Source organism: Amblyomma maculatum, chromosome 3 (genome assembly GCF_055883805.1).
Source record: "Amblyomma maculatum isolate TAMU_Amacu chromosome 3, ASM5588380v1, whole genome shotgun sequence".
Taxonomy (NCBI): Eukaryota; Metazoa; Arthropoda; class Arachnida; order Ixodida; family Ixodidae; genus Amblyomma; species Amblyomma maculatum.
The window spans coordinates 67,721,864-67,748,210 of NC_139346.1; the positions used below are offsets into that span (position 1 = coordinate 67,721,864).

The 26,347-nt window shown below is 46.4% G+C and overlaps 2 protein-coding genes across 2 annotated transcripts in view; both read right to left on the reverse strand.

The window, feature by feature from the left end:
• Positions 1-646: 646 nt before the first annotated feature.
• The window catches only part of LOC146194902 (uncharacterized), a 38,283-nt gene continuing 12,582 nt past the window's right edge, over positions 647-26,347 (reverse strand). Inside the window, exons 2-6 of the mRNA XM_084596667.1 lie at positions 20,986-21,129; positions 20,284-20,543; positions 18,185-18,763; positions 1,239-1,386; positions 647-907 (exon numbers count right to left, since the gene is read on the reverse strand). Coding sequence (XP_084452793.1) covers positions 762-907; positions 1,239-1,386; positions 18,185-18,763; positions 20,284-20,543; positions 20,986-21,129 — 1,277 coding nt within the window. The 3' untranslated portion in view covers positions 647-761. The remainder of the gene's footprint in view (positions 908-1,238; positions 1,387-18,184; positions 18,764-20,283; positions 20,544-20,985; positions 21,130-26,347) is intronic.
• Positions 11,925-14,417, reverse strand: LOC146194903 (uncharacterized). The gene is made up of 2 exons (XM_084595951.1): positions 13,165-14,417; positions 11,925-11,935 (listed from the first exon to the last, which is right to left on the reverse strand). Exons 1-2 carry the CDS (start codon positions 14,339-14,341, stop codon positions 11,925-11,927), a joined length of 1,188 nt encoding a protein of 395 aa, XP_084452077.1. The 5' UTR covers positions 14,342-14,417.

A 26,347-nucleotide genomic window follows, 5' to 3' on the forward strand; every position in this document is an offset into this window, starting at 1 on the left:
ATGACGGAGCTTTGCGCATTACCTTCGGGGTCGCCGCATGGTGCTGCGTATATTCTGGAGACATCGCGCATGTGGCACAGAAGGTGACTGCCGTTTTCGCTTGGCTTCAGCCATTGTATCATGGCGAGTCAGTGTCCAGTGGAACAGGCAGTCCGAAAGCGCCGTGTGCCGCATTCAGTTAGCGTTCTACGCGCGGTGCGGCCGCAAAGAGCAGCACCAGTACCGGAGGGACTTTCGAGTGACGATTGGCACACGTTCATAATTTTGAAGCATATATCATGTTCGATTGTATAAAAGCAGTTTTTTAAACTGAAGAGATGTTGATTGTAGTCCTCCGCTTCGAATCCCGGCTTCAGGAGCGTTGTAAAGGAATACCTTCTCCTTGCGGGTCGCATAGCTGCGACTGTAGCAACATATAAAGGCTTCTTCCAGAGAGCTCATAGTTATTCTCTTTGTCCCGTAGCCAAATGCACAAATATTCGAGGCATCGAATCAAACTAGTCTGCAGTTACAAGTGCAGGGAATGAGCGAGTCGGTCATGTACAATAAACAACAGAATATATTTTCTGCCATACACTGGAGACAGTGTGAACATGGAATAAAATGCGCCTAATTCCTTAATAGTTTCGATTCTAGTTAACCGTTGTTCAGCTTTAACCAGGTAAAGTGAGCGTGTGTGGTCCAAACAGTTCTAATATGTCCTGTGAGCAAAAAATAAGCAGTAACTTTTACGATTAACACTGTCGTTGACAAGACATTCTTCACGCTGTCGCCATATGTTGAGCGATCCTCTTTGGTTGCCTCTGCTTGTAGGCCAGCAAGAAGTATATGGCGGAAGTGAGCAAATGGAGTGCTGCGATGAGCCGGAAGAGGTTGTCGTAAGATCCCAGTGTGTCTCGGAAGTAGCCTGCAAAAGTGGGCACAGTAACGCATGGGCTGGTTTCAAACGAGATTAAACATAATCCTTTGCACAAGAAAGTGGACGCGTAGACGACGCAGGGGTACTTTACTGCCATAGTCATCATTGTATATGGGCATTAATGAGAAATTACAAGAAGTTACAACTACACAAGAATAGGACGTCTTAAGAGGCAAACAGATTTATGTCTGAGTAAGTGTTGGGAATGAAACAACAATGACAACGACTCCAATGTAACCGTTCTCGTCTGGAGGAATATATCACTGCATCGGCAACAAAGTGCAGCACGCGACAAAAGAGAATCATCTATAGCGCCTACCGGTGAGCGATGGGTTGGCAAGTAGGACAGGCACTAGGGCGAGGCCATTGGCGCCGTAGTAGGCCGGCACGGCTTCGGCGCCGAAGTTGTCCGCCGCTAGGACTGCCTTCAGGGTGGACAGGCAGGACAGAAAGAAGGCGAGGAGCACCTGCGCAGTTGTTTATTCAGTTGCTACTTAGGGCCTTGGTGCTCAGCCTTGAGAAAAACTAAATGACGCCAAAATAATTTTACATCTGCTGTCAAGGCAAGATGTGAAATAAGAAAGCAGATTTATTAGGTTCGTAATTGAAAGCCGATATATTTAGACAAACCGAGTTTGAGCCGTTCATCTTTTCGTACACATGAAAGTTTGTTTGCGCTGGAGATTTCAGAGGTAATGGTAAATAAACAATGCTCAATGGCAGGACAATTACCAGCTTACCGTCGAGAACTGGCATTTCAACGCTACGGCAACTGTCTTTATTCGCATCCTTGTAATCGTTTTGACAAATTTCGTTTTTGCATCATCATCATCGGCAGGGTTTAGCTACTGCAGGGCAAAGGCCTCTTCAATTTTTCTCCAATTAACCCGGTCCTGTGCTAGCTGCATCCACCTAACCCCTGCGAATTTCTTAATCTCATCCAACACCTAATTTTCTGCCGCGCCCTGCTACACTTATCTTCCCTTTGAATATAATTGGTTACTCTTAGAGACCATCGCCTATGCTCTCTTCGCGCTACATGTCTTGCCCATGTCCATTTCTTCTTCTTAATTTCCACTAGAATGTCGGTAACTTGAGTTATTTCTCTGACCCACTCTGCAAGTTTCCTACATCCTAACGTTATACCTGCCATTTGCCGTTCTATGGACCCATGAGCTGTCTTCAACTTAAGTAGAACCCTTTTCGTTAACCTCCATGTTTCAGCCCCATAGGTCAGCACCGGTGGGATGCAACTGTTATACACTTTACTCTGGAGTGATACCGGTAAGCTGCTAGTCATCATGTTTGAGTACCTTCCAAATGCGCTCCACCCCAATCGTATTCCCCTAGTTATTTCACTGTCGTTATCCGGATCTGCGATGACTACTGTCCTATGTAGACATATTCGTTTACCACTTTCAACGCTTCGCTACCTATTTTAAACACCTGTTTCTTTCCCAGGCTGTGCAGCTTTACCTTATTCTTCTGCATATTAATCTTTAGGCCTACCTTTCAACTTTTCCTGTCCAGATCACTTATCATAAGTTGCAGTTGGTCCCCTGAGTTACTTAAGGCAAAGCCATCTGCGAATCGCAGATTACTGAGATATTCTGCATCAACCCTGATGCCTAACTGTTCCCATTACATACCTTTGAATACACTCTCTAAGCAAGCTGTAAATAGTACTGGGAAGATCGCGTCTCCTTACCTAAAACCTTTCTTAATTGGAACGTTTATGCAGCGGCATTGTCATACAAGGGATTTACGTAACGCCGCAAACATCTCTCGAACATCAAACATACAATATAGTGGTCGCCACCTGTGTGCCAGTTACGGCATGAGTTTAGAGTTGTTCGTGACATTTGGGACTTCAACAGAGAGGAGAACTCGTTTAGTCATTATATGACACAGAAATCCAACTTCAAACTGGCATCAAATATCAACGTCCTTACGAAACAGTGGGGACTGCCATTGACCTCATATATCGAAGAGAATCGGTACATTCCAAATTCAGCATACATTCAATCGAAACGACCGCGTGTTACTATACTGATCATCGGCCGTCTTTCGTTCTGTGCATGAAATAAAACAAAATGATGTGTGACGACCAATGTCACTTTATTGCTAATGGATACAAGCTCAACAATAGGCTCGGCAACATTCCGAAACCAGAGGAGAGTAGCTCTCGCTACGTATATCCTGGCGTAGCCAAGCTAAGCCACTGCCATGTTTTTTTTTTTTTTTCAATATATAGCCACCGATGAGGCCAATGAATATTTTTCTTGAACTTTATTGCTAATACCCCAGGAGCCTATCAATGTGCTGATTTCGATCGAACGTTCATCGCCTCACATCCCATGTGCCGTTTGGCGAACAAGGACGCTTTCTTTTTGCTTGCGCACGAAGAGTTGACTTTGACTCAGGCCATGGGGTGTCTGTTTGGCAGCCTCACGCCGTCTAGAGTGCATGAGATAAGCAGGTGAAATTTCTTAAGTTTCAGTGGTACAGATAGACAACAATGAGATACCGGAATTGTTTCTTTAGTTAAGTCTACTGACCACCCTAAGATCGTAAATCTATTTTAATCTGGTCTCTATGAGGCATTGCCATCTGAAAGACCAGTTGGAAACATTTTTTTTCCTGAAAATTGATTAACAGGGTATTACATCTATGCAATTCAATCTATGCGCGCCATGCTCCTCTCCTTCATTTCCTTCTAAAAAAGTTTCTCTCTGCTGCCCGGTCAACTATCCCCCGCAAGCGAAATTCGCCCTCCTCCTCGAATTTGAGTGGCGTGCGCTGTCTTGTTAAGGCGCTTGATGCCAATGTTATCGTTCCGCCTCGGCAGGTATTCTTTGTTGATTTTTGCTACCCGAGTGCTCCAGGGGCGTGGAGGCAAGGGAAGGGCGATCGTTTGCTCGAAACCCGAGATTTGGCGGCAATCTTGCGCCCCTCATGGACCTGCCTGAGTTCAATGGGCGGCCGAAGCGTGGACTTGAGAATCTATCTGGCATTTCTTAGAAAAGCAAGGCAGTGAACGTGTGTGTCTGCCTGTGCGTGTGTGTGTGTTTGTAATTATGCTCGCTTGTGTTTTTTGTGTTCGCGGTTGCTCAAATATATCAGCGGTACGTAGCTTACAACACTGCGAAGCATACAGGACTAGGACAAAGAAGTAATTCTTTTTTGTTTGGTTGTATGCGCGTGCAAAAAAAAAAGAAGAAGGACGGAAAAGGGCGCGCTAGCCGAGAAGATGAGGAGAAGTGTTTCACCCGACAGCCAGGGAGATGGACCATTTAATGCCTTCCCTGTTTGTGGGTCATATCCAAGGTTCAATAGGACCGCGTAGAGGACGAGGAGATTTGGCTCTTCGAAAGTAAGAGCGATACAGCTTTGGTTCACACTTTTTTTTCTGCGTTCCGTAGCGAGCATTGCTGTAGGAATGGATGGAAGCACTAGGAGTGACCCTTTAGGTTGTGTGATCTTGGACAGTGGCCCGTTAAGCTGCGCGCATTGATTGCGCCAGGCCAGGCTGCCATTGCAGGTAGAGAATTCATTTAAACTTAGGGGACTTGTGATTACTGATCTCGAGCCGGGCATCCTGAAGAGTGAAGTTGAATGGGCCTTAGCCAGCCTTGCTAAGAACAAAGCTAGCGGAATTGATGGCATTCCAGCTGAGTTGCTTAAAAACCTCAACCATGACGCTGTTAACATTCTGCATACATTATGTTAGAAGATTTGGACAACCCTGCAGTGGCCACAGGATTGGAGGAGGTCAGTTTACATCCCCATTTCAAAGAAAGGCAGTGCCAAAGATTGTTCCAACTACCGCACGGTCGCGCTTATTTCGCATGCTAGCAAGGTGATGTTGAAAATCCTCCAAAGTAGGCTGCAGCAGTATGTGGATCGGGAGCTTCCGGACGTGCAAGCTGGGTTTCGCAAGGGCAGAGGAACTAGAGACCAAATTGCCAACCTTCGCTGGATCATGGAAAAAGCAAAAGAGTTCCAGAAACCCATCTACTTCTGCTTTATTGATTATGCGAAAGCGTTTGACTGCGTAGATAACAGCAGATTGTGGCAAGCTCTCCAAGAGATGGGAGTTCCAATTCACCTCATCCGTCTCCTCAGCAACCTGTATGAAGGGCAAGAGGCCACAGTCAGAACTGGGCATGGTCTTACTGATTGGTTTCCGATAGAGAAAGGAGTGAGGCAAGGCTGCATACTGTCGCCCTGTCTATTTAACCTATATGCAGAGTGCATCATGAGGAAGGCCGGTCTGAACGAGTCTTCAGCTGGAGTGAAGATTGCTGGAAAACGTATCAACAACCTTACATGTGCGTATGATACCACTTCAATGGCAGAAAGTGAAGTGGAACTCAAGAGACTTCTGATGCGCGTACAAGAAGAGAGTGAGAAGTTTGGGCCTAAACTGAACATTAAAAAGACAAAGATCATGGCGTCTTGCCCTATCAAGTCCTGGAGCATCAATTGACAAGAAGTGGAAGCTGTGACAAATTTTCTCTTCTTGGGCTCCAAGATTACTTCGGAAGGAGACTGCAGCCATGAAATTAGGAGACGCCTGCTTCTGGGAAAGAGAGCAATGGTTAGCCTTGACCACCTAGTAAAGAGCAGAGACATTAGTCTGCCAACCAAGATCCGTATAACTCGTGCTATGGTCTTTCCAGTTGTGATGTATGGATGCGAGAGTTGGACTGTGAAAAACGCTGACCGCTGAAGAATTGACGCGTTTGAATTGTGGTGCTGGCGAAGACTCTTGAGAGTTCCTTGGACTGCCAGAAGATCAAATCAGTCGATATTGTCGACCATAAACCCTGACTGCTCATTGGAGGGTCAAATTCTAAAGTTAAAGTTCAGCTACTTTGGTCATCTGATGAGAAGAGAGGAGTCGCTGGAGAAAGATTTGATGTTGGGAAAGGTTGAGGGTCGCCGGAGAAGGGGTAGGCAGCGAACGCGATGGTTAGATGGCATCCTCGAGGCACTGCAGATGAAGTTATGTGATGTTAGGAAGATAGTGAGAGACCGGAAAGCGTGGCGTGACATGGTCCATAAGGTCACGAAGAGTCGGACACGACTGAACGACTGAACTGAACTGAGGAGACAACAAAAGTGTTGCTGCCTTATCACTTGCCAAAAATATTTATTATTTGCGGCAAGTGACGCTGGCAAGATTGAGGGCCAAACTAAGGGATAATCTGCGTGAGGTTCTAGTCATTGACTGCAACGTGCTTCCAAAAGAATGGAAGCGAGTATAGCATCTGGATTTGAGTGCCTTGCAACTGCCACGGCCGCTCGATGGAGGCGCACTGGGTGCGGCCTGCTGCGCGCTCCGCCGTCAATGGGCAAGCGCGTCCTTGGGGAGTTTACAGTTGCGCCCGCTATTTCTGCTGAGGGCGCCACTGTTCGGGGACACGTCGCCGCCGGGGTCGCCGGCTCTGAGCGCGCGGTTTGCTTCCTTTCTGGGCGCGTTCGTCTCGCGTCTGCGTGGTAAACGCAGTTTTTTGTGTGCGCGTGTGCAAGAACGTTAACGTTGAGACTGGATGCGTTTATTTTTTAAGGCGAAAGCCGTTCTAGGCTCATGGAGCGAAAATCTATGCGCAGAAGCTGTGCCTGTTATCTGTGCATCGCATCTGTGCTCTGGTGTGCCAGTCGCAAAAGCGGACGTGCAAGGAGGGAGATTAAGAATGAAAATGATTGATCTACAAGGGACAGTAGATTGGACTTGTTGGTGAATAATTATAGGTTAACCGTGCAAACAAAGTTACGGGAACACAGGAGAAGACGGCACAACCGCGCTAGTTGTGTCGTCCTCTTTTCCTGTGTTCCTGTCACGTTGTTTAACGTATTTAGTTACCAGGGCGCTGGCCAGTGAACTAGGATTTTTAACGATGTCTTGAGAAGCAGATGAACACGATGAGGTAGCATCAGAAGCTTTTCTCGCAGGTTATGTTGAGAGGACATATCAGAAAAAGCTACGAAGGTGTTTTTTTTATATAAGCATGCAATTTGTTCTAAATTTTGTCCGCGCTAGTCTGAGTGGCCTTGCAAGTAAAGGAGCCTGTGCATTTGTTTATACTGTTGAGACTGTCTGAGCCGATATGATAAAATGAAAAGCCACGTTCCACAGAAAATCCGGTGCGTGCTCTATCGGCGTAAAGTCGGAAAAAACCTCTCAGGTAAGAGGCACTTTAGTTGGTGGTATGACCAGACACCTTTGGCGGAATGAGAACACATGACATGGCCAATGTGGCAGGAGCTTCCAAACCAGAGAGTCAATAAGATGTAAGGGTGAAACGGAAATTATTGAAAGCGGGGCCCTTAGATCCCAAGTCAAGTACACTATATTCTTATAGGGCACGTTCGTACGGCTTCGGTAAAGAGGGGCTTTATATAGCTATGTGTAGGGGGCTATTTCATATAATGCGGTGGCTTAAGGCTGCATTCTAATGATATGCGACAGAGACAGCAATTACGGAATACGGTGAATAAGCAGGTAGCAAAGTGCGGGCACTCTAACGAGGCTCCTCAAGGAGACTTAAGAACCACAAGTTTTGTTTATCACTACCAGGTTGTTGTTTAATTTATGCGATATTTGGTAATGGTTTTGAGGCGAAATGTCAGTCGAGCAAGAGCCAGTTGCAGGAAATATGAGTCAACTGGACCAGTTACAGGTTAATGAAAACCAAGGAGAATGGAGGCTTAATGTACCCCGCAAAGGAAGTAATCAAGCTTTGTCAGTATACGAGCCCTTCATTGTAGAGATCTGTATAGAACTCCTCGGCTACTTTGACTATCTTGTCCATATTCGTGATGACATTGCCCGCCTTGTCCCTCATCGCTACATCTGGTTTGTGCCTATGCCCAATTTCTTCTTTGCCGCTTTAAGGCTTCCCCCGTTCTTTACAGCATGCTCAATTTTCTCCATGTTATACTGCCTTATATCGGCCACCTTGCGCTTATTGATTAGCTTTGATATTTTGGCCAATTCGATCTGGTCTGTTGGATTGGAAGCTTTCATACTCTGGCGTTTCTTAATCAAATCTTTCGTCTCCTTAGACAGCTTACAGGTATCCTCTATAACTATCCTACCGCCTACTTCTACAGCGCATTCAATAATGATATCTCTGAAATGATTGTTCATTGCTTCTAGGGTAATGTCGCCATCCTCGGTTAGAGCTGAATATCTATTCTGTAGCGAGATCCTGAACTCTTCTGTCCTCCCCCTCACGGCTAATTCGTTGATGGGTTTCTTTCTTACTAATCTGTTGCGTTCCTTCTTCAGATTTAGGCTAATTCGGGACCTCGCCATCCTGTGGTCACTGCATCGCACTTTCTCGATTACCTCTACATCTTGCATAATAGCGGGCGTTGAACACAATATGAAGTTAATTTCATTTTTATTCTCCCCGTTAGGATTTTTCCATGTCCATTTCCGGTTCCTTCGTTTGTTAAAGAAGGTATTCGTGATTCTTAGGTTGTTACGCTCTGCAAATTCAACTAGTAACTCCCCCCTGCTATTCCTAGAATCAATGCCATAGCCACCTACTGTCTGGTCTCCTGCCTGCTTTTTCCCTACCTTGGCATTGAAGTCGCCCATTAATGCAGTATACTGCGTATTTACTTTTCGCATTGCCGATTCTACATCTTCGTAGAAGCTTTCAACTGCCTGGTCATCATAACTGCATGTAAGTGCATAGGCTTGTACAACCTTCAGTTTATACCGCTTATTAAGCCTAATTACGATGCCTGCCACCCTCTCATTAATACTATAGAATTCACCTATATTACCCGCTATATACTTATTGAGTTCTATACAGATCTCTACAGTAGCTAAAGTAGTCAGGACCATAATGGGATTGGCGGTAAGGAAACACAGTCAGACGTTCCACCAGTGACGAAGGACGAGGTCAAGAAAGCATTAGAAACTATGAAAAGGGGGAAATCAGCTGGAGAGGGTCAGATAACTCCACATTTGCTGAAGGACGGAGGTTATATTGTGCTAGACAAACTGGCTACCCTGTATACGCAGTGCCTGGTGTCATCGACGGTACCGCAACCATGGACGAATGCAAACATTATCCTCATTCATAAGAAAGGGAACTCTAAGGACCTTAAACATTATAGACCAATCAGCTTACTGTCTGTTAGCTATAAGGTATTTACTAAGGAAATCGCTAATAGAATAAGGAGAACCTTAGACAGCAATCAAGCAAAGGATCAAGGAGGCTTTCGGAAACGATACTCTACTATCGATCATATCGATACCATCAATCAGGTGATAGAAAAATGCTCGGAATATAACCAGCCCTTATACATAGCATTCATTGATTACGAAAAAGCATTTGACTCAGTTGAAACCTCGGCGGTGATGCAGGCATTGCGAAATCAGGGGGTAGATGAGCCGCACATGAAAGTGCTGGAAGTTATATATAGTGGCTGTACAGCAACCATAGCTCTGCATAAAGAATGTAACGAAATTCCCACAAGAAAGGTGTTAGGCAAAGAGACACGATCTCCCCAGTACTATTCACAGCTTGCTTAGAGGAAGTATTCAGAGACTTGGAATGTGAGCAGTTAGGGATAAGGGTAGATGAAGAATACCTCAGTAATCTGCGATTTGCTGATGACATTGCCTTGCTAAGCAACTCGGGGGATGAACTGCAAATAATGATTGATGACCTAGACAGGAAAAGTAGAAACGTAGGCTTGAAAATCAATATGCAGAATACTAAGGTAATGTTCAATAGCCTCGGGAAGGAACAGCAGTTTACATTACGTAGCAAAGTACTGGTAGTAGGCGAATATGTCTACTAAGGACAGGTAGTAACCGCAGATCCGGACCATGAAAAGGAAATAAGAAGAATAAGGTTGGGATGGAGCGCATTTGGCAAGCACTCGCAGATTATGACTAGAAGCTTACCGGTATCGCTCAAGAGGAAAATAAACAACAGTTGCATCTCACCTGTACTCACCTATGGGGATGAAACGTGGAGGCTAACCAAAAGAGTTCTGCTTAAGTTAGGGACAACCCAGAGGGCTATGGAAGTGGGTCAGAGAAATAACTCAAGTTACCGACATTCTAGCGGAAATTAAAATGAAGAAATGGACATGGGCATGACATGTAGTGCGAAGAGAGGATAACCGATGGTCGCTTAGGGTAACAAACTAGATTCCAAGGGAAGGAAAGCGTAGCAGGGGGCGGCAGAAAGTTAGGTGGGCGGATGAGGTTAAGAAGTTCGCAGGGGTCAAGTGGATGCAGTTAGCACAGTGAAGTGAATCGAGAAGTGGTTGGCGAAGAACGAACAAGCTTTATTAAAGGTTAGTAGTATTTATAGACGTTGGCTAGCCACGTCACCGCAGCTACTGGCGTTAACAGTGGCTTAGCCGGTATCTCGGTAGATAAGCATGTGTTCATGCGTCACAACAATTCTCCCCTCTTAAGGAGTGAAGCGGTCGGGGCGTCGGGTGTTCCTTTTTGACCGACGCAGTGTCACTCCAGCGCCGCCAGTCACCGGTGCCTCGTTTGTACTGTCCTCAGCTTGTGAGCCTGAGGGCGTTTGCATGTCAGCGCCCGCTTTACACTGGCTCGCGCTGCTGCCGTGCACTTAAGACTGTGGCTCTCCCGATACGCTTGGGCTGTCTTCAGCCATTGATGCCTCCGTGGGGGCCTCGGGTTTAACCTCCGCTCCTTCCACACTGGTTCTCCTGGTCTTTAGCTGGTCCAGGTGGCGGCGATGTTGCTCCCCATCTGCGGTCTTTACGGTTGTCATGCGCGAGCCCTCGGTGGACTCTATCACACCTGGTTTCCACTTGTCACCTGCTCCGTAGTTCTTGAACCAGATTTCCTTGCGCAGCGGTTTGCCGTTGTTGCAAGCACCTGCAGAGAGAAAAGGTCGTGACACGATATTGTGCAGTAAACAGCGCGGCTCGTAACCGAGAAGCATGGAGGCCGGGGTTTTCCCGTTTAGATGGGGAGTACGCCGATAATGAGACAGAATGTGGTCCAGGCGTGCTTGCAGACTACCGTGCGTGTTCTTGCTTAGTCCTTGCTTCACAGTACGTACCGCCCTTTCCGCCAGGCCGTTAGACTGCGGCTTGTAAGGAGCTGTCCGCAAATGAATGATGCCATTGCGCATCATATATGCCCTGAACTCCTCGCTACTAAACTGCGGCCCGTTATCAGTCACGAGAGTCCTTGGCAAGCCGAATCGGCTGAACATTGTCTGCAGTGCTTCAATTGTTTTCATTGAAGTGGCAGTCTTCATAGCAGCAACCTCGATCCATTTCGTATGAAAATCGACCACAACCATCAACATGTGACCTTCCAAGGGCCCCGCAAAATCGACATGGATTCTAGACCAGGGCTCTTCCGTTTTCGGCCAAGGAACGGGTTGTTGGGCCGCGGGCATGCTGCCGCATTCTATGCATGTTGGACACGCGTTGAGAAGCTTCTCAATGTCCCGATCGAGTCCTGGATACCAGAATACAGACCGAGCCAAGTTCTTCATGGCCGTTATACCTTGATGCGCGTCATGCAGCATACGCAGCATTGGTAGCCTCGCAGCCGTCGGAATTACCGCACGATGACCCCAGTATACAATTCCATGGCTGCAAGTCAGTTCGTCCTTCCTGTGCATATATTTGCGTAATGGCTCCTGACTGGGCTGCCAGTATCGTGGCCAGCCATTGTGAATGTATTGGCGGACTTGCGCGAGGTCGCTATCACTGCCCGTCATCTTGGCCAAATCAATCGCTGAGACCGGACCAAAATTTAGGTGATCTGTTAGAAGAACGTACTCACGCGCATCATCGTCTGCCATCTTAGCGTTTTGCTTCTCCCGCACAGGCAAATGGCTAAGGGTGTCGGCAGGAATCAGTGCCTTCCCTGGTTTGTACTGAATTTTGTAGTTGTAGGCGCTCAGCAGGAGAGACCAACGCTGAATCCGTGCAGCGGCCATGGCTGGAACGGGCTTGTCGGGGCTGAAAAGGCTCACGAGAGGTCTGTGATCAGTGACGAGCGTGAACTGATTCCCGAGCAGATATTCCCGGAACTTTGTAACACCAAATACTACCGCCAATGCCTCTCTTTCAATCTGCGCGTAATTGCGCTCAGCAGCTGAAAGAGTTCGCGATCGGAACCCGATTGGTAGATCTTGCCCATTTACTCTGTGGTATAGTACGGCGCCAACGCCACACGATTATGCATCGGTTTCCAAGAAAAGGGGCTTACTTGGATCGTAGTGTGCCAAGAACTTTGCTTCCTCTAGCAGCCGCTTCGTTGTCCGGAAAGCGTTATCTTGTCTCGCCCCCCACTTCCAGCGTGCGTTCTTTCTTAGTAATTCATGCAGCGGCTCCAGAACCATAGCCAAATTTCCCAGAAATGCGTGAATAGGTTACAAACCCCAAGAATGCCCGCAGTTCCGTAACGCACGTTGGCTTCGGCATCTTTGCTATGGCGGCAGTGTTATCTGCTTTAGGTAACAACCCGTCCGCGCTTATACGATGTCCCAGAAATTCAACTTCTGCTTGCCGAAACTTGCATTTCTGGGGATGCAACTTCACACCATGCTGCCGGAAACGCCTGAAATCTTCACGCAGTGTGTCAGAGTTCCCGTGTTTTTCCGCAACTACTACGTCGTCCAGGTAAACCTGAACGCCCGGAATGCCTTGCAGGATGCCTTCCATACGTCTCTGAAAAATTGCAGGAGCAGAGGCTACACCAAACGGAAGTCTATTGAAGCAAAACAGGCCTTTCGGGGTGTTTACGACCAAAAGCTTCCTGGTTTCCTCATCAAGCGGCAACTGATTGTAAGCATCTTTCAAGTCAATAGTGCTGAAGACTTCCCCGCCGTTTAGGTTGGCGAAAATATCCCGTATTTTCGGCAATGGGTACTGCTCCGTAACGCATGCAGAGTTTGCGGTCACCTTAAAATCACCACACAACCGAATGGAACCATTCTTCTTGATCACGGGAACCAGAGGCGTGGCCCAATCCGCACTGTCGATAGGCGAGAGAATGCCATCTTTAACAAGCCGGTCTATTTCATTAGACACTTGCTCCCGCATTGCATATGGCACAGAACGAGCTTTGCAGAAACGCGGTTTCGCATTTTCATGCAACCGCAGATGAACTGCGGGACCGTTAATGCGCCCTAGACCTGGCGTAAACAAATCACTGAACTCTTCCATCAGTGCGCTAACGGAAGGTTGGTGCGACAAATCTTGCTCACCAGAGGTTGCATCGCTGGCAATGCTGAGGACGGATCTTCCGCTATGCTCAAATGCGCTGATGATGTCACGTCCGCACAAGTCCGGGCCAGCGCACTGCAGCACGGTCAGCGTCGCTTCCAAGGTTTTTCCCGCGTACGAGACAGGAAGCTTGAGCTGGCCCTTCACGGGGAGCTTGCCCAGGAAGCAGGACAACTGCAAAGACGTCTTGAGTAGCGCAGGCCAGGCATGCCGATGCTTGCAGTAGGTTTTCCACGTAATGATGGAGACCGGCGAGCCTGTGTCTACTTGCATCTTGATCGGAATCCCGCTCCAACGGAATGTGCGAATAATGGGCGTGGTCAAGTTAACAGACGCAGAGTACAAACTTAGTAGACAAAGCTCGTTGCCGTCACTTGACGAGGAATGGTCTTCACAAAGTGCCACTCCTGGTTGTTTCAACGCGCACATTTTAGCTAGGTGCCCTTTCCGTCGGCAGCGAAAACACTCCGCCCGGCGAAACTTGCACTTCCCTGCCTTGTGCTCAGTGCTACCGCAACACGGGCAAGCGTCACCTGGGCTTGGTTTAGATACCGTGTGCGTACGAGTTTTGTGGCAATACGGTTGGCCCTGCTCCTTGCTCCTCACGGCGTTAATATTGCCATGATCCTTTGTCTTATCCATGTGGTCCACGTTAAGGGCTGCCACCTCTGCAGCTAACGCTATATCCTCGGCTTCTTTCAGCGTTAGCGAAGCTTTTGACAAGAGTTTCCGCTGAACGCCGGTATCACGCAGACCGCAAACAAGTCTGTCTCGTAACATCCTGTCCCTTGCATCGCCAAAGTTGCACCTACAGGCTTGCTTCCGAATTTCGGCAATAAAGTCCTTCATTGTTTCGTCCGGACGCTGGCGTCTTGTGAAGAACTTGTACGACTCCGCAATTTCATTGCCTTGCGGCGCGAAATGCTCAGTCAGCAGCAGAACCAGCTGCTCGTAGGCTAGCTCTTGAATCTTGACCGGCGCGCAACGTCCCGTTATTATGCCGACTGTTGCTGTACTTAAAGCTGCCGTTAGAAGAGCCCGTCGTTTCTTCGAGTCATCGATTCCGTAAGCTTCAAAATAAGATTCCAGACGCACTTGATAGGCTTCCCAACTGTCTTCCGTTTCGTCGAAACCCGGCGGTCCGGCGTGGGCCGCCATGGAGCAGACAGTGCCCGGCTGTGGGCAGCCTCGTCGCCACTGAAGTGAATCGAGAAGTGGTTGGCGAAGAACGAACAAGCTTTATTAAAGGTTAGTAGTATTTATAGACGTTGGCTAGCCACGTCACCGCAGCTACTGGCGTTAACAGTGGCTTAGCCGGTATCTCGGTAGATAAGCATGTGTTCATGCGTCACAACACACAGAACCGGGTTAAGTGGAGAAATATGGGAGAGGCCATCGCCCTGCAGTGGATATAGTCAGGCTGATGATGATGATGGTGATCAGCCCTTCATTAACAGGATGATGAAGTCTGAAGAGGGCGCGAAGGAGCAAGCTGTGTAAACTTTTGGTTTCATCATTGGTTTCTCACTCTACACAGTACCTGCAGCTAATCTATAAAAACAATGATTGTGCCCATGCTAAGGCGTTATGCAAGATATCATTAAGTTGCTGCTCCCACTGACAGCGAGCTGGGCTGGAAATGTCAACTCAACAGTGGAGCGATGTTTGTGGCTATGGCATAAACCCCTCTCAAGAAAGGTTTTCTGTCTGATTGGTAATTTTCTTCCTTTTTTTTTGTGTGGCCATTAAATAAGCCTACTCGGCTGCTCGCTGAATCTCGGCTGCAATTGCGCTATGACGCGTGAACATTCTTGTGATCACAGCTAAGAGTTTCACAACAGCAACACTCGATGCGCGTTCTTCCACTGAAAATTACGAACCAGCAAAATTGTATGGGTTTGCGAGCAGCCAATAAAAATAGTAATAAAATCTTTCGGCGCATATACGTAGCGCCTTGAGGCAGACCGGCTCTATCAAGCGCGCTTACTTTCTCCGGTCATGCAAAATGCGGGAAGCCATGACGGGTAGCGTTCTGGCATACAAAGTTTAAGGTCCCCAACTGAGTCGAAGATCTCAGGTTATCATCTAGATTTAACCTGATAAACATCTTCATATTTCCATCGTAAAATTTGTCACAATGAGATAGAAAGTTTGGTTGCATGTCGCATTTTCACAGAGGTTGTTCATAGTAGGACATTTTTTATTGGATAGCGCTGGCAGCTTAGAACAGGTTGACGTCAATTTGTTTGTAAAAGGTGTATGCAGGTGGGAGTAAATGGTATGAAAATGACACACGGAATTCGCAACATAGTTAATTAAGTGGTTATGCATTAGGCTACCATGGCAGCCGAACAGCTTCGAATTGTTCATAGCTGGGTCACATTTTAATGTGGCGAACAACTGGATCCGAATGCAACATCACGGTAATGCGAGCTCTCCAACCGAGTGGCTTTGAACCACCGTCACTATAATTTGTTCAGGTTACACTCCAGTATATATCCTTGCCGAACAAGCGCTAAGTGCTGACATGGTCACACTAGACACGACAGTATATACTAATTCTTGTTGCCAAATTGTGTGAAGCGGAGCGCTCAAAGTGCAGCCAGGCGCAGCTCTCCGCGCGTGGCTGTCCCCGAATGGTGGCGCCGGGGCGGTGGCGACTGGAAGTAGGCGCCTCCCGCCAGTTTCGGGCGACGTAGCAGGCCGCACCTAGTGCACTACCATCGAGCGGCCGTGCAACTGCTATCCACTGTGCTACGCATGTCTCAACGTAAGTGAAAGAGATGCCTTCAAATCCGAAGGTATTATTGCATGGTGCCGTTGTGGTTCCAGTGCTTCCGAACTGCCCGTACGCAAAGTGGCTGACTCTCTGCGCGAGCAATCCTTTCGAGTTATATCCGCAGACGAAGAGGAAGGATTCGTGACGTTACCTGAAGGTCAGTTTACATGCAAGAAAGCAAGACGGATGCTATCACGTCTCTATTCAGTGTTCATGGAAACTAATGAGCTACTTTTGGTCAATACTCTTGAAGGTGTCGGTTTTTAGTAGCAAATTATTCCGTCAAGAACATTCCTGCATTATCTATGCGCATACAATATCTGTATCATGCACTCCTTCGGGACCATTTGCTGAAACGTTCGGAACCAAAGATGAAACGTTCGCCTCTCGGTGCGCTGTCATGAGCCTACCATCAAAACATGCAAGCCGTTGTTCAGAAATTGCAGACTTGAACCCAGGAGGAAGGACCGTTACATGCGTGAGAAATTAATATGCCTCATGATTCCCAAGAAGAGAGCAGAGCGCACTGTCAGTTCAGCCATCGACTTATCTCTCGGATAAGTCGAGAACTGTGTCCCTGGATGCAAACTTATCGCGAATACATTGTTGTTTTGTTCTGTATTTTGCTCATCTGACGTCAGTGTTGGTGTCGTCAATAATGCCTAGTTGCAAGTTAGCGCTGTATGCCGCCTTTCTCACTGCCGTGGCATTTGTTTTCTTCACTGAAGGTTTTGTCTCTATAAGCAGCCAACTATAATAATAAACAACCTTATTGCATGCTCGCTCTAAAAGGATCGCTCATAAGTGTGCGGAGGAATGTGCGGCTAGCCAAGCATGCTACTAAAAAGTATTAGTCAGCTAAATCGAATTACAAAGACATGAAATGAAATGGCAGCTGGAAGAAACCGTGAAAGGCCGAGAAAAGCTTTTAAAAATGTTCTGAAAATTTTACAAAGAATGTACGTAGTCGACCTGCTATGCGACACATGGGGTGCAGTCAACTGAAAAATTGGGCATAAGTATATCCCATTTCTCGTAATTAAACCATTTGTGCAGCAAAACGGTGCTCAAAAGGCGAAAAATATATCACAAGAAATTATGTTGCTGAGCTCAGATATATAAAACTTAAAATGGTCTGCTGGAAGCCCGGCTTCAAAAGCACAACTTCGAAAAAAGGTCATGACAAAGGCGCCTTCCTCATATGCTCACGTCCCTCCGTTAAAGGGCCACTGTCCAGGGCATAAATTTTTAAGAAAAAAAGCCCAATGTTTCGATCAGGTAGCGCAGATAGTCTGTGCAAAATGCTACAGCGATACTTGTTCCACAAAGCAGCAAAAATACTAATCAAAGCTTTCTCATTCTCCCCTTCGGAAAACCAGCTTCCCCGTTCTCTACTTCTCGCTGAGTAGTGACGACATCTATCGGTCCGTCTCGCTGACTGAAGGGTGAAGGATGGCTGCCTCGAGACCGGCCGTGGATGGGCGTACACCCCTAATTGTGTGTGTCGCTCGCTGCGCCGCTCGCTCGCTGCGCGCTGCACGCCGCTGAAATGATTACAGCGGAGCGCTCCCTCGCCAGTTTCTGTCGCGCACGCAGACTGCCATACCCCACCTCCCACCAAACTCGGATGGAGAAGGGGGATTTTGGCTTGCGGAGGCTGATGACCGGGCAGGAGAGTGAAAACCCTTTGCGAGATGACGGGAAGAGAGAAACACATCAGAATCGGGTGATTGCGATGGCTGTATAGCTGCGTTATTAGTAACTCTTTTCAAAAACATGTTTTCGGCCTTGCGTTCTGGGGGCGAAGCCTCGCACTAACGGGGGAAGAAAATATTTTCAACTGGAGGCTGGACAGTGGCCCTTTAAAAAAGTAACCTCTGCTGCTTCTCTGGTTTCATTAGATTTTCCGCCAGACGCCAGAGTTCCAGGTGCGCCCTCTTTTGACGGCGCCGAAAATCGCAAGAGTCCCGCCTGGCATGACTCGGCTCCGCGGCTTTACCAGTCCAGGCATTGAGAAATTAAATTTTTTTACACCAGACAGTCAAGATCGCCTTGCAGCATGCTGCTAAAAATGTTAGCTTCTACCGATGCCTGCATTTAGGCAAAGTGGATCCGCAAGCATATGAAATTCCGAGGCACGTTTACTTGCTTTCATGGCGTGTAAACTTTAACATGTAAATCGTGAAATACACTTTAAAAACTTATAAAAGTTGTATGCTCACCTGCGCCAAAACGTAGGTGATGAACGTAGCCGTGTGCGGCAGCGTCAGTGCTGAAGCGGCCATGCAAGCAAGGCATAATGCAGCCAGGCTTGTGCGGTCAATGAGTCCCGCGTCGGCCACCAAGGGCAGCAGCAGCCTGCCCAAGAAAATGGCGGGCGCACAGTACGTCATCGAAAGCTCGGCCGTCAACCGGTCGACGCCTCGGTCCAGCGCATAGTCCACGATGGTACCGTGGACCACAGTCACCGTATAGTCCACAGTCAGTGCCCCCAAGACGAGGGCGTAGAACGTTGGTGTGGTGACTAGGGAAATAATTCCTATTCTGCCGGAGGTTTTGCTTGAAGCGTCATGGCTGTTTGACGGTGTCGACTCGTCATGCGAACTGGAACCCGCTGTATTGTGGGCTCCCATTGCCTGTGTAGTGCATCTTGTTTCCGTGTTCAACACGCCGTGATGCCAGGAAGCACAGTGCGGCTTCTCTTCAATGACGCTTGGCAGACCTCCTATGATGACCAATCCCTGAGTGCTGTCGCCACAGAACTCGGCCTCGTCCAGTCTCTTCCAGGTCTCTTGGCATCGCTTCGGAGAGGGAACCAACAACAGTGTCAAAGCACTGCATTCGATAAAGCATTCGGTAAATCATTTTATTCGATACATAGAGGAGATATACCTGCACTGCAAATAAAACTGGTCCTATATGATGAAAATGATCAGAATGAAATGGAATTGAACAAAGCTTACGGCAAGAATTACGGTGCCTACCTGCACACGCTGCGGTAGAGTGTGATGCACAGACCACCAGGAACAGAAGAAACAGCCCAATATCTAAAAGCTTAACCACGGAAAGGCGCAGCCGAAAGCGTGCTATCAGTTTTCGGTGCTGAGACTTGCAACATCCGTGAAAGTCTTGTTTCGGAAGAAGTGCTAGAGCTTCCTTTACCTTTAGGAGGTTCGAGCAAGGGGATGCAATAATTTACATTTGATTTGTATGCTATTTCCACGCATGACTGGATCGGACACACACACACACGCACACGCACACGCACACGCACACACACACACACACACACACACACACACACACACACACACACACACACACACACACACACACACACACACACACACACACACACACACACACACACACACACACACACACACACACACACACACACACACACACACACACACACACACACACACACACACACACACACACACACACACACACACACACACACACACACACACACACACACACACACACACACACACACACACACACACACACACACACACACACACACACACACACACACACACACATTGTATTTTCAGTATCTGCAGCCACTGCACATGATGATGCTCTACATGAACCTGTATCGCTTCTCTTCGCATTGTGGCATTCTAAGGAGATAGATGACGTCGCCAGAAAGAGGGCGGTGAAGAACTGCCTTTAACTTTTTTCGCTGTGGGCTGAGCACTAAACAAAAGGTCCACATGATTTCAAAGGGTTTTCAAATAGACAGTCATTAGGCACCTAAATTACTTATGGTCCTTGCGCAAACAACCGAGCTGCGTTCAGAAGGTTATATAAATCTAAACATTAACGTCGTAGATTGGGCTACTTTACGCATTCCACTGTACCACATACAGCGCGGAGCTGTAGGACCCGTCGCTTGCCTAAATTGGGAAGTAGAGTCACACAGTGTCCACAGAAGTTTGCTTATTTAACCTGGAAGCGGAAGTTGGAAGGGAGGCTTCCAATCTTCTCGTGGATTAAGTTTACGATTCAGGTTCTTATGTTTTTGGCTAGGTCACAAAACTGCGGCACGAACTAGCGTCTTCGATCACTTTTCAGGGCGCCGCTATTGTAAGGCAACTAGCTGCCGTTCTAACGCAAGGGTATTAGTACTCGCTAACGACTGTCTCAACGTCGATCGCCCCAGTTGTGGAAATCCGATCGAGTCGCTGCCATAAGAATGGCATTAGACGTTAATATAACGCTAATGCGTGCGAGCTACTGCAACCAATAAATTTATTATAACTGCAAACAGATTTCGCTAGGCGTACGAGACATGCAATTAGGTGCATACGTCTTGGTGGTTTTCAGGCGCACGGCGCCTGTCCCTCAGGAACAGAACGAAAGCAGTGGTGTTCATGGTCAGAGCTGCATAGATGAGCATGGTTCCCCTCATCGAGTATTCCGCCCGAAGCAGGGAGAGCACCTTGGGCAGCACCAGCGAAGACAGCGAGTTCCCCGTGTATTTCAGCCCGGCAGCTACTCCTCGGTACTTTTCGAAGTGGGTCACGATGGCCACCATGGCTGCGATCAACACGGTTCCCACTCCAGCTCCTGGAGTCAGTATAGAAGCATGTCATTGCACCATGGAAAGCTTTCATTAATATACATTACCAAAACCGGTTTCGGTAATACGCTAAGAAAGCAAAAGGGCAAGGTGCACTATTTAGTGCCGCATGGGAGCTATATCAAAAGGTCCAGGGAGTCTTTTCTTCTTTTAATGCAAAAACATCTTTTCGAATGAGTGGCATAGACAAACTGGGAACCAGAGCGTGTCTGCACGAACTATAAATAAAGAGAACGCATTGCGGCTGCTGGGGTTCGAACTCGTGCCAAAACTAACAAATCATTTTTCCTGGCAGATTAAAGAGAGCACTATATTTTCACCGCAGCCAATCACGCCTCACTGAGAACTGCGACGTGACAGAACCCGCAATGCTTTTTCAGTACCGCACCCAAACAGACTTAAGTGTCCCGCTGGAATTTTTTCACTTACCGTGGACTATGCCGAACGTGGCAACCATCCATGGAATATCTGGTGCGAAGGCTGCCGCAATTAGTCCTATCCACAAGATAATGCTGCCGATGAGACCAGTTTGAAATACGGACAAGGACTTCCGCATTACCATCACCAGAATTCCTGCAAGTAATGACAAGCAGCCTGAGACTCAAACCCCTCATACCGTCGCAATTTATGCCCTCCAGGGAAAACCGCTGAACTCCACAAAAACTCTCGCCGTGCTTCTGGATGTCCTTTCATATTGCCCAACCTATCTTCACGTCTGCTTTCCTTTATGTCCGCTTTTCAGCTTTTCATATTTGGTGATTTTAATTTTTAGAACATAACATGGATCTCGGACTCCACTTCAATGTCCCCGTTCTCTTCTCAAGGTCGCGAGTTCATAGATGTATGCTCAACATTTTCTTTAGTACAGTTGTGCACACAAACAACTAGAACAACAGCGGACGCAGCGAATATACTAGATTCTGTCATAACAAATCGATCCGACATAGTATCACCTATAACATACCTTCCGAGCATCAGTGATCACTTGTTTCTGCACTTTGATATCAACCTATCCGCTACGAATAACATTAAAAAGAAAAAAAGGTATACGGGACTGCAGGAGAGCAAACTTTGAGGCGATAAATAACGAGCTATCTCCCTTTATCAATGTTTTCCTTGATAACTTTGACATCCGGAGTGTGCAAACTAACTCGAGCATGTTCACAGCTATAGTGACCCAACTAACTGAACCGTTCATTGCCCTTCGCATGGTTACCGGTGACTCAAACGCTCCCTGGTATAATAATCACATCAAGCGTCTATCTAACAAAAACACGCCTCTACTGCATCGCGAAGCTTTCCCCAACTAGCGAGCGATGGGCTTGATATACAGTTGCGTCCCATACGTACGTGCATGCGCTCAAAGAAGCTAAAATGAAATTTTACGCACGTGTACTGCCCTCTATGCTAACCACCAATGTAAAAACCTTCTGGCGTGTCATTAATCCTTCCACTGATGATAGCATCGGGCTAAGTTACTCATTAGGTGACCCCATTCCTTCCGACGTTTGTGCTATGATTCTTAATCGCGCATTTACTGACAACTTTACAACCACATCTGATGCACATATGCCAACAATAAAATATTAAAACTACTTTATCATGCCTCCAATAATCATTGATATGCCAAGTGTCAATAAGCTTATTGATGGTCTCAGTTTTCACTCTGCTTCGGGATATGACTGTATCAATTTAAATTTCTTAAAAAAACACTTCGACTTATTCTTCTATAATGTTATCAAAACTTTTCCATCAATCACTTGATCATTCAACACTTCCTAATGAGTAGAAAATCGGAAAAGTGGTTCCAGTCTACAAATCCGGCAGTAAAGCATCACCTAGTAATTATCGTCCAATATCCCTTACTGGTACCTGCTGCAAAATGCTCGAACATATAATATTCGTTAACCTTGTTAATTTCCTTGAATCGAACTTGTTTTTTACATCAGCGCACCATGGTTTCGTAAATCCTAATCGTGTGAAACACAGTTAATATCATTTACACATGCTCTGCGTCACATACTAGACATCTCATCACTAGCTGACTGCATATTCCTAGACTTTTCTAAAGCGTTCGACAAGGTCTGTTACAAACTACTACACAAACCAACACATCTGAACATTGACTGTAACTTATTGAAATTGATTAAATGTTTTTTACATAATCGCTCACAATTTGTCTTTGCTAATGGTTATAACTCCAGCTTTACAGAGGTGTGTTCCGGAGTTCCACAAGGTTCCGTTCTTGGTCCTCTTTTGTTTCTCATTTACATTAACGATCTTGCGTCTCTTGTGAACTCCCATATTTACCTCTTCGCTGATGACTGTGTCATTTATAGAGAAATAACCAATGCTAACGACATTACGTTACCTCAGTCAGATCTTTATGCTATAGGTAAATGGTGCAAGGATTGGTTAATGCAGCTAAATAATAACAAATGCAAAGTCATGCGCGTATCTAGAAAAACTTCTTTCCCACCCCACTACTGCTTCGATGACACTTCTTTGGAATCAGTTTCGTCATACAAATAGATCGGCATCCACATAACTAGTAACCTCGACTGGTCCCTTCATACCGAGAACATAAACAGAAATGCTAATCGCATGCTAGGCTACTTACGTCGCAACTTTTTTCAATGTTCCTTCTCACTTGAAACTGTTACTATACAAAACATTAATAAGACGGAAACTCGAATATACTTCCCCGGTATGGGATCCTACTCAAGTGAACTTAATTACTGACCTCGAGGTGATTCAAAATAACTCTGTACGTTTTAACCTTGCTAACTACAACCGAACAGCCAGTATAACAGCCATGAAGGCTGATTTGTGCCTCCCACTAATGACATCGCGCAGAAAAGTTTTCCGCATCACCATGTTCCACAAAATGTGTCATCAACCTGCTCTTCGCGATCGCCTCATTCTCCGTCCAATTTATGTATCCCATCGCATTCACCATCAACACAAAGTAGGAATTTTATCATGTAACACGATATGCTTTTCGCAATCATTCCTGCCGCGAACCTCGCCAGACTGGAACCACCTTCCCGTAGAAATTGTTGGCATTACGAACTATGAGTGGTTCCGCGTAGATCAAGCTAACGTTGCATACTCAGGGGCTATTTGACATTCATGTACATACTGCTCTCTCCTCATTTTTGTGTATTTACCACTCCCCATCTGTAATGCCTCTGGCCCTGATGGGTAATGTAAATAAACAAATAAATAAGAGAAGTAATTGTCTAAGACGTACACGCTTTGTGCCAATGTCCTTTGCGACGCCACACATGGTCAGTTTTACAGAATTTGTTTCAACGGTGGGGGCCTCCACAACGCAAGCAGCGGTCGCGTGATTATGTAGGCGACGCCAGTAATGAAATGGCAGTCGAGCGGTTTAATGAATGGATATTGATGGTTACTTGAAGAACGTCCACATACCATGGGTGCAGCTATCTATAACATGGCAGAAAATTGATGACACACATAAGCGTGTTTCTGCATCAAGTGAGTGACGTGAACTTCTCTGCAGACTTGCACTATCAGCGTAGAATGGAAGAGCCCGAAATAAATGGTTTTGTTTACGAGGTTTAATCTCCCAAAGCGATTCAGCATATGAGGAACACTATAGTGAAGTGCTCTGGGAAATTTGTCCACCGGGGGTCCTTTCACGCGGTGTGGTCTCAATCACTTTTCCTTCCAAATTTTTTAAACCGTGTTGCGGCCATCATTAACAGCGATAATTTCAGCGTTTCCTACTTATGCAAATGATTGCTTTAGAGTTTTGTCTTACCCGCCCCTTATGTAATATCCCGAATCTTGGTGGCCTTTAAGGTAATAAACTGAAAGTGAAAGTGAGATCGCACAGCGGACGGGCGCTTTGCATTTCGCTTCCACCGAAAAACGGCCGCCGCGGCCGGGATTCGATCACACATTCTTAGATTCAGCAGTCGAGCACGCTAACCACTGAGCAAGCACAGAGGGGGCGGAATGAAATTCTCACGGACTTCGTAGATCACAGCTCAGAAACCGGTAGCGATACTGCTGACGCCGTAGATCACATTGTTTGGCACGTTAAATGGCTTGGACAGCGATATACAATCTCTAAATACTTCTTTAGTACATTGATCGCAGAAGGATGGAGCGTTGTGGGTCTCGTTTTTAACACTGTCGGTGAAGAACACAGGGTGCTTTATTCGAACTTAGTGGCAATCATCCGAAAAAGCATTCGAAAACATATGACTATACAGTATTCGATTCAAGTAATTTTCAAAACGCAATGTTTTATGGGTTGAAAAAATTAATAGGGCATTTCATTTCCAATTGAAATATTCCGAATATTTCACACTTCTACCACGCAAAAATCTAAAAACGCATTATTCGCGTGCGCACGCTATTATAAGACCTCATCAGGCCTTTCAGCAAGTTCGCCAGTTTTGCCCTCTGCAATCTTTCCAATAATAATGGGAAATTTCTTTACTTGTTATCTACCAAGCTACCTGTCGTGATACTCCATAACACAAGAGTGATTAGCGTAACCTTTCTGCGAAGACGGAGAAAAATTAAATAAGATTAGGCGTGAAACGCTGGTCACGCCGGAGAACAGCCCTCTGTGCAATCACAGCAATATTGACTTTCAAGACCGGTTAAATTGAGCGTGATCCCTACGATTAGCGTTCAAGTGAACCTTCCAACTAACGTCCCGTTTTTGCTTATCTTTTTATCAGGCATTCAAGGAAACGGTTTTGTCGGCCTTTTTATAACCAGAAGAAAGATAATAAAATATTTTAATCTCAAAATTAACGCAATCTAGTATTTCACAAGATATCTGGCTTTTGTCTGCAGGTACTAAGTGAGCGAACAGAAAGCGTTTATTTCACGTAATGTAGAAAAAATTCCCGCCACGTTGCAATCGCTCAAGCATGGCTTCTCATGAAGAGTTAGTGATGATTGATTAATTTATTTAATTGATTAATGAGTTAGTCATTAGGTAGGCACTTGGTTAATTAGCTAATTGATAGACATTAGGAAGTTAACAATGAACTACTTGATTAGTCATCAATTATCAATTATTTAGTAATAATTAGTAGTTAGTCATGGTATTAGCAATTAGTGGTGGTGCTCCGATTGGTCGAGAGCTCTATGACGTCATCCCGCCTCGGCCTATCAGAGCCGCCTGAAAAGCGGGACACATTTAGTCCGACAGCATGAGCCATTAAAGGCTTCCGAATTAAAAAGTAAAAATGGTTAAAATAGTTCAGGCAGTGAGCTCAACTCAAATGTATGAAGCATGTACACATTGCGCAGAATTTTGCCGCTTCAGCATTCTTGAAAAACATCTGTGCTATTGTCGTTTACGACGCTGCGAGGTTTTGCGGCAATATGGGCGTTGGCGTCTTGAGCGAAAATTTAGGAGTAGGTGGTAGATTGCAAGTAGCATGCCGGGAACTGATTATTCGGCGGTTTGCCTGACGTCATAAGGCCAGACGACATCCCCGGGAATGCAAATATAATAAAATATAATTCCTTTCGAAACACCACTGGAGATCGACAGAGTTTTAAAAAGAAAACCATTTAGTAGATATGATTTCAATAGGGATGCAGCGTGACCACGTATATCATAGCAAAAACGTTTACAGAGTAGTAGCGCATGCATGATTTGTCATGTCGAATGCTTTTGTGAAATATGAAGGAGCCCTGTTCTAGCTCTCTTAATACGTATTCTTTTTGCAGCAGCAGCAGTGGCGGCGGCGAAGCGGCAAACAGCAAGCAGGAGCAAGTAGCAGAAAGCAGC